Here is a 16,925-nt window from a genome sequence, read left to right on the forward strand (position 1 = left end):
ATAAAATGCGTAGACCAGATTTTTCTCCAATAAATACTAATTTAACAATATTATCCATTTCCATCTTAAGAAAGTGTTTTCAGTTAGGAAAACTTTTTTTTTTTCCTTTTCTCAATGGAACTAGAGTGAATAGTCTGTTGTTCACACTGAAAGTGAGTTATGATGTCTTTGTACACAAATATAGCATACTTTGGCCAGGAATATAATTTCTTGTTAAAGAGTTTATTTGCCTTCACGCGCCGGATTGCTACATACATTCACAGTTTTAATAGACTGTAATTAGCTATTCCAGTTGTGCTTTAAAATCCCAAATATTATTTTCATCAGTGAGTGCAAAGCAAATGTTCCATATGACTCCAATTGGTCCTAGAGTTATAAACTCCATAATGACTTCTAGGGAGCTCCCTCATTGTCCAGTTTCATCGTTTTCTTTTTCAGGTATAACTTCCAGGCTCCGGCGTGTCTTCTGAACGTCGGCATTTTCTGTGCCTGGTTTATGCAGTCCACACGAAACAGCAGCATAATGGATTTGTTTCAGGTTCTCCAAAGTCTCGTTCTTAGCGTATTTCAAAAGATCTGCTTGTCCCTATAACAAAACATGCAATTAAACAATGTTAAATATGCCATGACTTATTGTTACAGTTTGACAATATGGTCTTCCACTGAAATAGAAATATTTTGATTCTGCCAAGAGGGCATATATGTTTCATATTAGCACTGCATTCGAATAGGTCAAAAAATGAGTTTGTCTTCCCAGTTTTCAATTCCATATTCTAAGAATGTCTTGCCTTTACAGTCCTTTCCATTTATAAATCTGAATAGAGGGGTGTGTGTGTATGTGCGTGTGTGTGTGGATCATTTCTGTTAAAATTACAATTTCCACTTATAGGCCAATTGTGGTTTTCTTCCTTTTTAAGGCTTTTTCTTGAACTTTTTATTTTGAAATAAGTATAAATTCACAGAAGGATGCAAACATAGTACAGAGAAGTCTTGTGTACTCTTTCCCAAATTTCCCCCAATGGTTACAACTTACATCTATAGCACAATGTCCAAACCAGGAAACCGACACTGGTACAGTGTGTGTGTCTAGTTCTGGATCACTTTATGGTCATGTGTACATTCATTAACCACCACTGCAATCAACACACAGAGCTAATCCACCACCACAAATATCTCCATGGTACTACAACTCCAGTCACACTCACCCGCACCTCTCTACCATCCCCAGCCCCGAACAACCACTAATTTGGTGGGGGTGGGGTGGGGCTGTTGTGTGCATCTCAGGGTATTTAGCAGCATCCCTGGCCTTCACCCACTAGAGACTAGTAGCACCCCCTCAGTGTGACAACCAAAATGTCTGTAGACATTGTCAAATGTCCCCTGGGGAGTGAAACCACCCATGTATCAGCCAATGATTTCAAGAATATTGGATAGTAGAGATGATGTGGTACCCCATTGTTGTCAATTCCAACATTACTACCTTGGTTTTTTGTACTATTTTTCCTTCATATATTTAATGTGCCTTCCATCAGTAGTTCATTTTACTATTACCTTTCCTTCTTATTCTCCTTGCTCACTATTTTTTTCCCCCTTCTCTCAGGCTCTACATTTATTCCGTTATTCTCTTGATATTCCTCTGTAGTTTGACTTTTTCCTTGCTGTACTTACATTCTTGATACTATTGCTACTTTCTCCCTTTCTGTTTCTTTTCTTTTCTTTATTAATGGCCCCCAATGTGAGTTCCCATTAAAGTACTCCTGTACAACTAAAACTTGGGGCCACTGTGAAGGGTGACAGGTAAGGACTTACTTCTGCAGGCAACCAGACTATAGTCAAATCTCAGCCGCTGGTGAGACCAAAATGCAATGCAATTTAAGCCACTATGAGGCCCAAATCCACAGAATGGTTTGCTGTGTACCACTTACTGTTCATGGTTTTCCTGCTTTACAGAGACCTTTAATTATTAACTATAAATAGATGTTCCACTGCTTAGTTTAACTGAAGGAGCTTCGTTTTTATTCATTGTTACTAGTCACTGAACTCAGATACTGAAATTGCACAAGGAGTAAGGTCTTTGTAGATAAATACAGCATACTGTGCCAGGAATATACTTTCTTGTTAAAGAGTTTATTTGTCCACATGCAGGATTGCTACACACACTTATGGTTAATAGATTGTAACTAGATAGTCCATTTGTGCTTTAAAATTCCAAATATTATTTTTCATTAATAAACGTTCTTTTGTAGAGCAGTTTTAGGTGTGCAGTAAAACTGAGCAGAACGTCAAGTTCCCGTTCCCCTCTGTTCCCACAGAGGCACAGCTTTCTCCACTACTGACATGCTGCCCCACAGTGGCGCATCTGTTACAACTGATGGGCCTACACTGTCACATCATTACCACCCGAAGTCCATACTTTACATTGGGGTTCACTCTTGGTGTTGCACATTCTATGGGTTTGGACAAATGTACCCACCATCACAGTACCACACAGAATAGTTACACTGCCCTAAAAATCCTCTGTGCTCCACCCATCCACGTCTCCTTTCCTCATAATCCCTGGCAACTGCTGGTCTACTGACTGAATCAATAGTTTAGCCTTTTCCATAATGTCATATAGCTGAATTTATACATACAGCCTTCTCAGATTGGCTTCTTTCGCTTAGTAATATGCACTTAAGTTTCCTCCATGTCTTCTATGGCTCGATAGCTCATTTCTTTTCAGTGCTGAGTAATATGCCACGGTATGCATGTACCACAGTTTATCTATCCATTCACCAGCTGAAGGACATCTTGGTTACATCCAGGTTTTGGTAATTATGAATAAAGCTGCTCTAAACATCCATGTACAAGTTTCTGTGTGGACACAGTTTTCGATTCATTTTGGTAGATATAAAAAGAAGCGTGATTGAAGTATCGCATGATGAGAGTATATTTCGTTTTGTAAGAATCTGCCAAACTATATTCCAAAGTGGTGGTACCATTTTGCATTCCCACCACCAACGAGTGAGAATTCCTGTTGGTCCGCATCCTCACCAGCATTTGGTTTTGTCAGTGTTTTAGACTTTGGTCATTCTAATAGGTATGAAGTGGTATCTCATTTTTGTTTTAACTCATATACTTATTTGACATCTGTTTATCATCTTTGGTGAGGTGTCTGCTTAGGTATTTTGTCCATTTTTAACACTGGATTGTTCGTTTTCTTATTGTTGAGTTTTAAGGGCTCTTTATGTATTTTAGATAACAGTCCTTTATCTGATGTGTGTTTTGCAAAGACACATCTTTGCTTGTCTGTGGCTTGTCGTCGTCTTATCTTGACTTGTCTTTTGCAGAGCAAACATTTTCAATTTTAATGAAGTCCAGCTTATAAATTCTTTCTTTCATGGATCATGCCTTTGGTGTTGTATCTAAGAAGTAATTGCCCTACACAAGGTCATCTAGGTTTTCTCCAGTTATCTTCTAGGAGTTATATAGTTTTGTTTTACGTTTAGGTAAATGTAATTTTTACCAAAACAGATCTAAATGTAAAAATTTACGTTTAGATCTGTTTTGATTTAATTTTTATGAAGGGTGTAAGGTCTGTGTCTAGATTCATTTTTTTTTTTTTTGTATGCAGATGTCCAGTTGCTCCAGCTCTATTTGATGAAAAGACTATCTTTGCTCCACTGTAAGGCCTTTTCTCCTTTGTCAAAGATCAGTTGACCATGTATATATACATATATATTAGGTTGGTGCAAAAGTAATTGCAGTTTAAAAAGTTGAAAATAATTTCAAAAACCACAATTACTTTTGCACCAACCATATACATATACATATACATATACATATACATATACATATACATATACATATACATATACATATACATATTTCTGGGCTCTGTATTGTTCCATAATCTAATTGTTTATTCTTTCACCAGTATCATACTCTCTTGATTACTACAGCTTTACAGTAAATCTTGAAGTTAAGTAGTGTCATTCCTCTGGCTTTGTTCTTCTCCTTCAGTATTGTGTTGGCAATTCGAGGTCTTTTGCATTCCATATAAACTTTAGAATAAGTTTGTCAATAGCTACAAAAATACTTTGCTGGTATTTCTTTCTTGGATTGCACTGAATCCAGATCAAGCTGGAAAGAAATGACATCTTGAAAATATTCAGTCTTTCTATCCATGAACAGGAGATGTGACTCCATTTATTCATTGTTTGCTTTGATATATTTCAAAGAGTTCTGTAGTTTTTCTTATATAGATCCTCATATAGATCATACATATTTTGTTAGATTTATTATCTAAGTATTTATTTTTTGGGGGGTGCTTATATACATGGTATTGTGTGTTTAATTTCAAATTCCCCTTGTTCATTACTGGTATATAGGAAAGTGATTGACTTTTACACATTAACCTTGTATCCTGCAGCCTTGCTGTATGATAGCTTATTAGTTCCAGGAGGTTTTTTTTTTCTGTCAATTCTTTTGGAATTCCTACAGATGATGATGTCATCTGTATACAAAGACAGTTTTATTTCTTCCTTCCCAGTCAGTATATCTTTTGTTTCCTGTGCTTGTCTTTTTGCATTAGCTTGGACTTCTGCTTCGATGTTGAAAAGCAGTGGTGTCAGGAAACATCTTTGCCTTGCTCCAGATCTTATCGAGAAAGCTTTGACTTTCTCACCACTAAGTACGATGCTAGTGATAGGTTTTTTGAAGATGTCCTTTATCAAGCTGGCAAACTTCTAGTTTGCTGCGTTTTTATCATAAATAAGTGTTGGATTTTGTCAAGTGCTTTTCCCCCATCTATTGGGATGATCATGTGATTTTTCTTCTTTAGCCTATTGATGGATTACACTAATTGGTTTTTGATTGTTGAACCAACATTTCATATCTAGTACAAATCTTATTTGGTCATGGTGTATAATTCTTTTTACACATTGTTGGATTCTACTTGTTAATATTTTCTTGAGGATTTTTGCATCTGTGTTCATGAGTGGTATTGGTCTACAATTTTCTTGTAATGTCTTTGTCTGGTTTTGATAATAGGATAATTAATGCTGGCCATGTAGAATGCATTAGGAAGTATTCCCTCGGCTTCTGTTTTCTGGAAGAGATCGTAGAAAAGTGGTATAATTGTTTCCTTAAATGTTTGGTAGAATTCACCAGTGAACCCACCTGAACTGGTGCTGTCTGTTCTTAAAGGTTAATAAGTATTGATTCAATTTTTTTAATAGAGATAGGCCTATTCAGATTGTCTATTTCTTCTTGTGAGTTTTGGCAGATTGTGCCTTTCAAAAAATTGGTCCATTTAATCTAAATTATCAAATTTACAGGCATAGAGTATAGTTCATCATATTTCATAGTTATCCTTCTAAAGTCCATTGGATCTGTAGTGATGTCCCCTTTCATCTCTGATATTAGTAATTTGTGTCTTCTCTCTTCCTTACCCCTTCCTCCCTGGCCCCCACCCCTCAGTTAGCTTGCCTAGTGTCTTATTGATCTTTTCAAAGAGCTGGCTTTTGGCTTTGTTGATTTTTCTCTATTAATTTCTGGTTTTCAAGTCCATTGATTTCTGCACCAATATTTTTTATTGATAAAAATTAGTGGGTCATTGTTCAAAATGCGTACTTGGCATGTCCTCCTGGACTTGACCTGTCCAAAACTGAGTTCCTAGTATCCTACCACTCCCTCTATAATCATCAGCTTTTCCTAGATTAAGACAACTCTGTTCTTGCAGTGACTCAGTCCAAATACCCTAGATCTTTGACTCCTCTCCTTTTCTTGCATCGCCCATTCCTCCTGTCAGTGGCCCCTATTGGCTCTGTCTTTAAAAAAATAAATACACACACACACACGTTCTCACCACTTCTTACCACCTTCAATGCCACCAGTGCATCCTAAGCCACCGTCACTTTTCTCTGGGCTTATGACAGTGCCTTTCCAATTGGTTGTCCTGCTTTTCCCTTCTCAACGACAGCCAGAGCACCAATTAAAACATAGTCAGAACAAGCCTCCCCCTCTATGGCTCCTCACATAACTCTGAATGGAAGTCAAAGTCCTTTCCCCCAGCCCTATATGACCAGCCCCCGAGCTGTGCTCATGCCCTCCTTGCCCTGCCTTGTTCGCAGGGTACAGCCTCTAGTACACGAAAATATTCCTCCAGCACAGCAGGTCCTCTCTGGCCCAATCTCAAGGTCTGTGCCCTCACCATTCCCTGTGCAGGGAAGGCTCTTGCTCAGGAATGCACACAGCTCACTCACTCAGCTCCCATCTCAGTGATGCTCTCTCCCTGAGAACCTTTCTAAGATTAGAATTCCCACCTCCTGCTCACAAGTCTCCTTAGCCCTTCCCTGCCTTGCTTTCTCCATAACACTTATTACCATCGGACATACTCCACTGCCTTGTTTATTGTCTGTCTCACCCACTACACGTGAGCGCCACGAGGGCAGGGACTTTTATGTCTGCAGGTCACTGCTGAGCTCTCAGGCCGAGAACAGCACTAGGCACGCATCGGGGCTCAGTAAACATGTTGAATGAATATAATTAGAGTAAAATGTGTAAGTCTCTTTAACCTTCGCAGCTGCCTCCCAAACAAGGTGGTTTACCTTTTCCTCTGCATTTATATATATTACATTAGGTATTTTATTTTTACATCAGTGGGATCAAGCAAACTATATTATGTTTCAGTTTCCTTCCCCCCCCAAAAAAAAACACACCATGTCTTGGTAATCTTTCCACGTCAGCATATATAGACCTACCACAGGATGACAGGGTACATAACAACAAAAATCCCCAGATGGTGTAGGATAATGAATGTAGTAACGGAGTTCTTTATCTGTTGAAGCTCATGTTGCTCAAGTTCAGACAAGGCATTATGGCACCTTGAACAGACTAGGCCTTTGGCCACTACCTAGGTGAGGCACAAAGGACCTCTGCAGGTGCTAGATAGATGTGGGTCTGGGGACCCTCATCGGCATCATTTTTGTTTCATTCTATGCATTTTAAAACTACATGTCTGATATGTCTCAGAATTATGGCATCTAATGCAAGTAAAGAACATTTCTGAAAGAGGTAATATGTTCACATCGCATTGCTTCAAAAGAGCAAAAGCTATTTAAAGCACCGTCACCCACGGACACGGGGTCTTCTGGTTTGGAAGACGCCTACGAAACTGGCTTTGTAGTGTTTTTAGTTGAGAAACTCAAAACCTATTTGGGTTCACATATTCCATCGTGAATTTTACAATTTATTCTATTTGGTTTTCATCTTGAAAGATTTACAACACTCTTAGGTCAAAATATTTAAGGTTCTCAGGTAGTTTCAGAAAATAATCTTTAAAAGACATAGCTGAGGGCAGGGCTGGATCCCAGTGGCTCTTGCTGAGTCTGGCATGATTGTATTCCTTCTGGCTCTGCCTGTGGCTTACCTGGGATTGGATCAGCCAGGAAAGGAACGATGGCAGATGCCAAACGCCTGGAGCAGCCAGGAAAGGAATGATGGCAGATGCCAAACGCCAGAGCCGGCGCCCTAACCATACACAATACTTGGCCAATCGCCAAACTTCCTGTCTGACCACAAAAGAGGTCCTAGTTTTTAACATATTAAAAATGTTTCAAGGCACATCTGTTGGTGTGCTACACAGCTTTTGAATCCAAAACTAACAATCACAATTCAGTGCTTTTATTTAGACCTAGAACTAAAACAACAGGGACTCTACATTTCAGTTAATTTTTCAAGGCCTTTTTGTCAAACTGTTAGAGAAAACTGGAGTTGCCTTACTTCTGAGGTGAGCAATCCAGTGTGGCCACAAAGACCCAGTTTCTGCCACCCACCTGTGCCATGGCTGCATGGCTAACAGCTAGGGAGAGCAGAGGTGGCCACTTGCCCTTCCCTGAGGACCAGCAAACACTTGTTTCCCAAATATCATCAGTGGGAGGGAAGAGAAAGAATACACTCATACCATTGAGGAGTCTGAAGAAGGCACAAAAGTAGTCAACTATCTTTTGTTGTAATGCAAATAGGAATGTAAGTTATCAGTGTCTGGTTTGCCCTTAGCATGTCTGGGGCCCACACTGACTTTGGGGTTATTCTGGGGTCCAAAGCCCCAACCCAAGAAGGTTCACCTGGATGGCATGGATTAGGCTGCCTCCTTCTCACTTCCTTATCCACTCAGGAGCACGGAGAGGACCACGGCAGATTTTAGGCACCTTTACCGATAGTTTCTGCTCCCCTAAGAGATGAGACTGACTCTGGGATAAAGAAAGGGGGGGGGGGGGAGACACCTGGAGAGCACCACGGCCCAGCAGGAAGACAGAATGCCACCCTGAGTAAGCCTGACACCAACCCACATGCTGGACCCTTGCTTAGCAATTTGATATGTTAGTGTCCTTCTCTGTCCTGTCACCCTGCAAGTCGCTAAGGGGCCTCAGGTCCCCTCAGGTCACTCTGAGTTGACGGCACATGGTCTAGGATTCTTCCGCTGTCTCTCACCTTAGTGTCTTCTGCCACCAAACCCAGAGAATCAAACCTGCAAAACCCTAATACAGCTCATGCCCAGGAAGCAAAAGGCTTTATCTAGAATATTAATAGTAGGTAGTCACAGACTTAGTACCTTTTAGTAAATATTTTGTGGTTAGTCACTGCTTTGGGTGATAGGAGACTCATATAGAAACTGAATACATTTCAAGCTTGTATTTAACAAGTATTCAGAATCACAGGGCAAATGCACAAGCCTCGTTTAGAGTGCGATGGAAACTATTAAATATGTTGTATTTCTTACAAGCACAATTCAAATGGGCACAGAAGGGCTGCAAATGTAATTATGGTCCTAAATTTGAAACCAGAGGCTACAAATATGTCAAAAAGTTAGATGTGTAGGAATGTGTATCAGCAAAGCCTCCTGGCAACAATAGTTACCACTTATTGACTACTGTGCACCAGGCACTGTATTTAAGCCCTTTACAAAGATTATGTCATGAAAGTTTCCTAATTCTGAGAGAGAGGTGTGATTACTACCCACATTTTACAGATGAGGAAACTGAGTTTAGACAGATTAAGGGCCTTGCCCAATGCAGAGTCTAAGCAAATGACACTTAAACAAACACAACTTTCTGTGTGTTTTGTTTTCTTACAGGTGACACTTGAAAGCAAGCAAGCAAAGTGGAACGCCCACCACATTTTTAACGCACTCAGCATATCACCAACTATGCAGACAACTCACTCTTTCTGTAATTGAATACAGGAACAGAAACATAGATTTCCAATTCGCATTTGTTGAATGAGGAATGAGTGAACAACAGAATAAAGCGCCTATGGGAATCTCGCCTACTGATTCTAAATTGCCACTCATTACACTCTGACAGCTCCCCCTCCAGTGGTCTCGTGCGGCTGGCAAATACTGCAGCATGTCCATCAGAGGTAAGGAAGGCCGCCGAGCGTGGTCAGGCCTTGTTCCCACTGAAGTCTCAATAAACCTTACACTTGAAAAAAGATCCCCTGCTCCTCAGCACCCAAAGCCAGAGCAACGGGGAATGGTGGCACGTGCTTTTCTCCTGGACATGATTTTTTCTATCCTTTTGGCTTCCCCTTTTGTTCGTTCACATGTTTGAAGGGAGTGGAATATGAGTTGTAAAGAAACCACTCACTGAATGCTTATGATATACTGCCTTGCCTCTCCCCTGCCTTCTGCCCCAAAGGGTTCAGGGGTGCTGACCAGGTGGATGAGGGTTCTGTGCGAGTGTGAAAAGATCAGTGAACATGGCTCCTAACCCTTGGTTTTTCTCTTAATCCAAAGAGACATCCAGTTATAGGACCCACTGTCTTGATTCTGAACAGATGGTGAGGCCGATCCAAAGACCATCCTCATGCCTGGATTCTCCACCCTCCCCTGCTTTCTTTGCCAATATTTTGGCTATTTCATCACATCTAGTTCATCACTGTTATTCCCCAATTTAACAGTGGTTGTGTGCAAAGGTTTGTACAAAAGTTAATCATTCAAAATTTTAAATACAAGACGCAATTTAACTTAAATTCAGAACGAATCCCTTTCTCCTCAGAAGCCATTGTATGTTTCACTGACAAGGATGGAGAGTGGGGGGCTCCCAGGCAGCACCGAGGAGGAGGTATGGGGTCTGAGCTGGCCTTGGCAGAAGTGCAGGGGAGGCTTTCCGCGGGCCAAGGCTGTGGGGAACACTGCCTTCCACACGTGACTCCAGGACTCCACCAAATGATGCCTTTGGGGCCTCCCCGCTGTCCAATAGTGTGGTTTCCATACGACAAAGCTTTCTAAGTTCCGACTGTGACTACACCTCCCGTGTTACAGACCTGCCCATAGGAAGGGCTAGTTGTCACCCTGACAGTGAGTGCCAGCCCCTGCAGTGCGAGACGGGCCTCTCCTGGCACAGAAGTGGTGGTTCTGGTGGCAGAAGTGGGGTGGGGGTTTCAAGAGCAGCCACCGGAGTGTCCAAACAATGGAAGTGAGCCACGATCTAATCACAGAAGGTAGGAGTCAAGCATGGGTTCCAGACAGAGGGCCCAGAGAGGGTCAGAGAGAAGGGGAGTGTGGCCCAGATGCACAGAGAGAGGAAGTGGGGAGCAGACGCTGAGAGGGGAGCAGAGCCAGGACCATGAGCGTCAATGCTCCCGCAAACACTGGTAAAAACGGCGCACGCACGCACAAGCACTTCCTTCATCCTGGTCACCTTTTCAGTACTCGTTTGCACCATCAGACGTTAGCTGAGTAATCACAAATTCCACAGTCGTGGGATCCAAATGTCTGAAGTTTCACTGTGTTTCACATGGACCAGGAAGTCTGCCTGCCTAACGACCAACACTATTGTAGTTTGATTTTCTAAGCCATCTGAGGCGTGTTCACACACTGAATAAACTGCTTTCAGGCAATTACAGCTTTTCAGAAAAACAGGCAACAGAATACATCACCTATGATACATAAAATAACTAAAGGACATTAGCATCTATAAAGAAAAGGAGTTACAGACAGACTACCAATGTAATTTTTGGAGAGGAATCAAATGGTAGTCTTCAGGTCTTTAAGGTAAGCACTGCACCTCAGGTGAAAATAAATAAAATCAAGATTAAGCGTCTTACCAGGTGCAAGATCTGTCTGGCTTAATTATTTATCTTTGGCAGAAGTCTCGTGTTCCCAAAGAGAACAAACCTCTAATTACCTTCATGGCTTCGTTCGTAGTCTTATTTCTGAGGGTGGAGTGACACAGGATGCGGAGAGCTAGCTTGGTAGCAATTCGTCTGGAAACCATCTTGCATTAAGTTCATGATATGAACCCAGGTGCTATAAAATCCGACATCATTTTGGTCTATATTAACAGCAAGATAATTTCCAGACTACGAGCAAAGTCCTACCGACGAGTCTCCCTCTGAGAGGAGCCCATCCTGCTTCTGAGGGATGGGGATAATTCTGGTCACTCCATCTTATAAAGGACACTGAGACACTAGGGGCTTCAAAAGGCTCAGGGACCAGAAGCCACGTCATTCTAGCATCTGCAGAAGGGACTGAGCAGGTCTGACCTGAGTCAGGGAAGTCTGAGGGAAGGCACGATAGTTCCCCAGGTATGTGAAGGGGTGTTGGAGAACAGGGAGTAGAATAATTCCACGGTGCTTGAGGCTATTGCTGTACCCAGTGGGTAGAGGTGAAATTACAGTCAAATTCTATACGTCTACTATGAGATGCTACCATTTTAGGAATGGTACTAAATAGAAACTGAAAATCATCACCAGTGCAGTGACTATTTCAGCAAATGGAAAATCAAGGGAGAAGAACATCTTGATTAAGCTGGTGGGTTGAAAATGCATTACAGAATTTCCCTCCCACATGCCCGACGAAATGAACAAAAAAAAAGTAAAATTAGCAAAAAACAAACAAAAAACCATAAGCAGCAACCAAAGAAAAGGGTATAATTCAATAAACTTCTAAAAGTCACAGAATTCACATCCTGTGAATAAACAAACATCCTGAAAAGTCTAACAGCCAACCAAATGGGGGAGAAGAGAACTGAGTGTCTTCCTTTTACTGCTATTTGATGGAGTGACGGGACAGAGGGTGGGATGCATGTCACAAGCAGTTTGCTCAACGAAAGATGCCAGGTTCAAAGACTGCGTGCTACAGAATTCCATTTACGTGACATTCTGGAACAGGTGCAACTACAGAGACAGGCATCAGGTCAGTGGTTGACAAGGTGGGATTGTCCACCACAAAGCGGCACAGGGGAATTTTGAGGGTAATGGGAAGGCTTTATCATTATTCTGGTGGGGTGGCCTTACTATATGCATTTGTCAAATTTCAATGAATTGTGCAGTTAAACTTGGTGAATTTCATTTTATATAACTTATGCTTCAATAAAGCTGACCACAAAAAAGAGAATGATGCTATCTAATGGGAATGAGGTCTTAAGGACTGGCTTCTGAATTAAAGAGGCAATCAGGTGCCTGTGGGAATGGATTATACCCTTTCCCCAATTATGCAGCAGAAATCCTAGAGCAGGAGATTTGCAAACTGAGCAAGCAGGGTCCAAGTATCCAAACAAAGGCTGTCTACGACGCCAGCTCAGATTTATCTCTTCTTTCTGCCATTCCCTGAAGCTACAGAAAAGCATGGCTGACTTCTTGGACTGGTGGTAACAGTAAACCAATTTAAATATTGAACTTATACCAAGCAACATGGGGATTAGTCTTGGAACCAAATAGGCATATTTAAACATGGACAATGGAAAAATAGCGCTATTCCTAGCTGCCTACCTAGATATATTAGAGAGTGTTAATAGTCTCATCTTTCATAGCAGGAGGTCAACCAACAAAGCTTATAACTGAAATGCACAGCTTTAAAAAAAACAAAAAACAAGGTGAGTTTTTCCCATTTTTCATAATCTCTTTTCTTAACCTTAGAGGGATTTATAGGAAATAAATACCTCTCACAGTAAAAATTGTCCAGCAATTCATTTAGCTTCTGTATGGTTTACTTCTGTTAAATTAAGCAAAACTCAGTACCTTTTTAAAAAATTAAAAAGAGCAATTACGGTAGAATTTTTCTATTGACATACCTTATTTTATAATATCTGAGACAGCAGTGTTTGTGAGATGTGCCACTATTTTACATGCCACTAAGAGAGAACCATCACTGCCAATTTAACTAGGATACAATGAAAAGATGCCATGGGCTATACTAGTATGGTACGTACCAATTTCAAAGATGTCAAAAATATGGAAAAAAGTATGGCTCAGAATTAATGAAATGCATCTCCATCCATCCATCCATCCATCCATCCATATGCACATACACAAAAAGGTTCCTGGTGTAAAGTCACCCACATTTAATAATAATTATTTCTCAGAGGGAGGATCTGAGGTCATTTTAAAACTTTTATCTTTTCCATATTAAAATAAAAACTTTTTCATAATGAAGACGCATTTACAAAAACAAACGAATGGCTTTTCTCATAGATAAAAACGATGGGAAGCAGACATGCCAAGATGTTAATAGTGGGTCATTTTGGGTGTGGTAATCATGGCTGCCATTTCTTCTTTGTTCATTTCTGTATTTTAAAGCCATTCTTAAAGTTAAAAAACTGAACGAAACAAGATTCATAAAAACTGGAGTGGCCATTCTTAGATGAAAGGAGTTTATGGCCGGGGGCCTCCTCTCAGGGTGACCGACCATCCCGGTTTGCCAGGGACTGTCCTAGTTTTCACCCTGGAAGTCCCACGTCCTGGGATGATGGGTTACCCTGCCTCTTTTATTGTTCCAATGAGTGGGGTGATACATAAGGAAAGATACTTTTGATTTGATTCTAGAGTGGTAGTGCTTGATTTTTTTAGGGTTCCTCAGAATCCCCCAAAGAATCTGTTAAATAAGCAGATTCCTGTGTTCCACCCCCGAAGATTCTGGTCCAGGAGGTCTGAGGTGGGGCTCAGACGACCGCATATTTAAGCACCCAGGATATTCCTATGCCTGGCCTCAAGCTCCCTCAGCAGGCCTTCCTGCCCCTCGTCTCCTCCCCCTCCATATCCAGCATCATCTGGAACCTTCCCCGGAGTCTCTGTGCCCACTTGCTGCCTACCGCACACCAGAGCCTGGATGGAGGGCAGCCCCCTCTCCACATTCAGTACAAAGAACAAGCAATGAGAGGAATTCTTGCCAGGAAAAGATTAATAGCGCAACTCAGACCCAAATGCAGGTCCAAGACTCCAGGAGCACCGATTCTTCTAAAGAAAGTTTAAGCCTGTGAGATACACAAGAAGAAAAAGAAGAAAAAAAGAAACCCTTCCATTGTACAGATATGCACACAGATCTCTCCAGTTCATTCCCATTCCTCCCTTAGGTTCTATCATACTCAGATACCATCCATAGCAAACATTATCCTGGAAATTTTAAAACGATCTATTACCCTATCCTATACATTTGTTTCCACATGAGTGTAAGTCTGAGATGTGTATTCTCTCTCCTGGACGTAACGATTATGGACGAAAAAGGGGAAATGCACAACTTCGTGACCAAAAGTAACCTCACAGAGTGATCTAATCATAAATTCCTAACTGGGCAGGTGAGGTTGTGGTGGGTAGTCACACCCCAATCCTATACCTTAAAGGTTTAAGCCAACCCTGTTTATCGTTCTTGTGCATCCAGGTTACCACACCTTTGAAACACCAGAAGTCCTCTTCTTTTCCAGACCCCCGAAGGCGTAACTACCCTCAAAGGAGCACACAATCTGGTTAAGTATCCTGTGCCTTGCATTCTCCACCCGTCCTGTAATCTTCCTTACATTCCGTCCTTAATTCCAAAGGTATAAAAGAAACTGCACAACTGTCACTCGCTGGAGCATCTGACATCTTGCTTCCTGGCATTCTTGCCAGTTTGGCTCAAGTAAACTCACATAAAAATTCTCTCTAGGTTTGGACATTGCTTACGTCGACAAGTCAAAAGGAAACATGTTTCCTCAGAACAGCTATTAGTTCAATTACTTATTTCTAAAATCTGGTACATTACTTTTGGTCAGCTGTTGTTCATTAATGTGTGAGCCAGACTCCCATTTTCGGTGGCTCTTTTCCCAGTGCTTCTCAAACAGTAATGAACATAAGAATGCCCTGGGATCTTGTAAAAACACAACCTATGATTCAGTGGGTCTAGGGGAGAGCCTGGGAATCTGCATTTTGAACAAGCTCCCAGGTGATGCCCAGATTGCTGGCTCTCAGACCACAAATGAGTAGCAAAGATGGCTGACAGATGGAAGTTTGGTCCTTAATTCTATTTTTGCTGTAATAAAATAAAAGCCAAATGAGGATTTATTCCTATCGCAGGGCTATAAATGACTCTGCTATTTTTTTCCCGCGGTTTGCAGGAAATTTACAGTGTCCCCCCCACCAGCTCTGGTGGGAGTGAGTCAGCAAGTTGTAAAACCAAATTCCTTTTCATTGTAAAGTCTTATTTCTGCTGTTTACTGAACTACAATCAGAGTTAAATGCTAAGCAAAAGATCTAGAGATTTTTAAAAAGTACATGGATAGGAAGGGAAGTGTTTGAAGAAGAAAATGATTTTAATTATAAAAATGAGTAGGGGTGTCACGTGAGCAAATGCAAGTTGGCTAGCTTTAGAGGGGCAACTTTTATTAAATCAAATCAGAAAATGGTTGTCAGCTGCAGAGAAGGATCTTTTAACTTGAAGGGGAGGGGCCAATTAAAAACGGCAGCTGTCAAACTGTCTTTACAGTTTTGAATTCAACCTAGCAGAAAGTTTGGAGGGTGAATACCCGACAGTAATTTTACATTTTGTTGTCCAAGAGCAGAGTGAAATGGTCTTTCTGTGTCATCATTAGTCAAGTTCTCAAACACTGAGGTGAAGAAAAGTAAATACCATTGAGATAAAACTCAAAAAAGTTCCAAGGCGCATACACAGCATTACTTAAAAAAATCATGTCATGTTATACACAGCATAGAGAAAAAGACCGGGAGAAAGTACAGCAAAGGGCCAACAGTCATTGTCTCTGGGTGGTGGGACTATTGTTTACCTTTGGTTATGCTATTTTGACATTTTCTGCAATGAAAATCTATTACTTTTCTAGTGAAAGTTAATTTTTTTTAAAATGGTCATGCTGAAAGATAGATGGAAGGAAAGGAAAGAGGGATGGGGGGGGGGAGAGAGGGAGAGAGAGAGAGAGAGAGAGAGAGAGAGAGAGAGAGAGAGAGAGAGAGAGAGGAGAATAAAAGGGAAGGAAAGAAAAAGAAAGAGAAAGAAACAAAGGGAGGGAGAGAGGGAAAGAGGAAGGGAAAAAAGGAGTCCCAAGGAAAGTAACCTCACAGGGTGATGTGATTCTAAATTCCTAACTGGACAGGTCATGGTGGGTAGTCACGCCTCAGGCATATAATTTTTTAGTAAAAGGTTTATCTTTGCCGTAAACAATCCCTGTAGTAGTTTCTGTGGCTTCTAGGTTAACACACCTTGAAAATAAGCCTTCACCACCCTCAGGAGAGCAGGAATCTTGTTACCTATCCTGTAATCCAATCCCCGCTGTGCTTGCTCCCATCGCCATGTAATCTTCCTTATGTCCCCTCCTTAATTCCAAATGCATCAAAGGAGTTGTGACACTCTCCTGGGAGTATCTGAGGTCTTGTTTCCCAACACCCATCGTCAGTTTGACTCAAATAAACTCTTTTAAAAATTGTCTATAGGTTTGGCTGTTCTTATGTCGACAGAAGGAAGTAACAGAGATGGCTTTTCCCGTGAAGGAACATTTCTTTCAAATGGCAATTCCTTTACATACTTTTTTTTTTTTTGACTATGCCTCATACAATTGTTTCCTACGTTTTTCTAAGGTCCTATTAATATTAAGGCTGTGATTATAATTTAAAGTGTTAAATGAAATTTGAGTAATCAGAACCTTTCAATTTCCAATCATTCCTCTGTACTCACTGTT

The 16,925-nt window shown here is 41.0% G+C and overlaps 1 protein-coding gene across 2 annotated transcripts in view; it reads right to left on the bottom strand.

Moving 5' to 3' along the window:
* Nucleotides 1-203: 203 nt before the first annotated feature.
* Nucleotides 204-16,925, bottom strand: part of PLCL2 (phospholipase C like 2) — a 178,891-nt gene continuing 162,169 nt past the window's right edge. For both annotated transcript variants that reach the window (XM_074312804.2, XM_074312802.2), the window contains exon 7: nt 204-586. In XM_074312804.2, the coding sequence (XP_074168905.2) occupies nt 407-586 (180 nt within the window). In that variant the 3' untranslated portion in view covers nt 204-406. The remainder of the gene's footprint in view (nt 587-16,925) is intronic.

The sequence above is a fragment of the Rhinolophus sinicus genome, chromosome 5 (assembly GCF_057876585.1).
Source record: "Rhinolophus sinicus isolate RSI-liver-muscle chromosome 5, RSI-T2T, whole genome shotgun sequence".
Classification (NCBI taxonomy): Eukaryota; Metazoa; Chordata; class Mammalia; order Chiroptera; family Rhinolophidae; genus Rhinolophus; species Rhinolophus sinicus.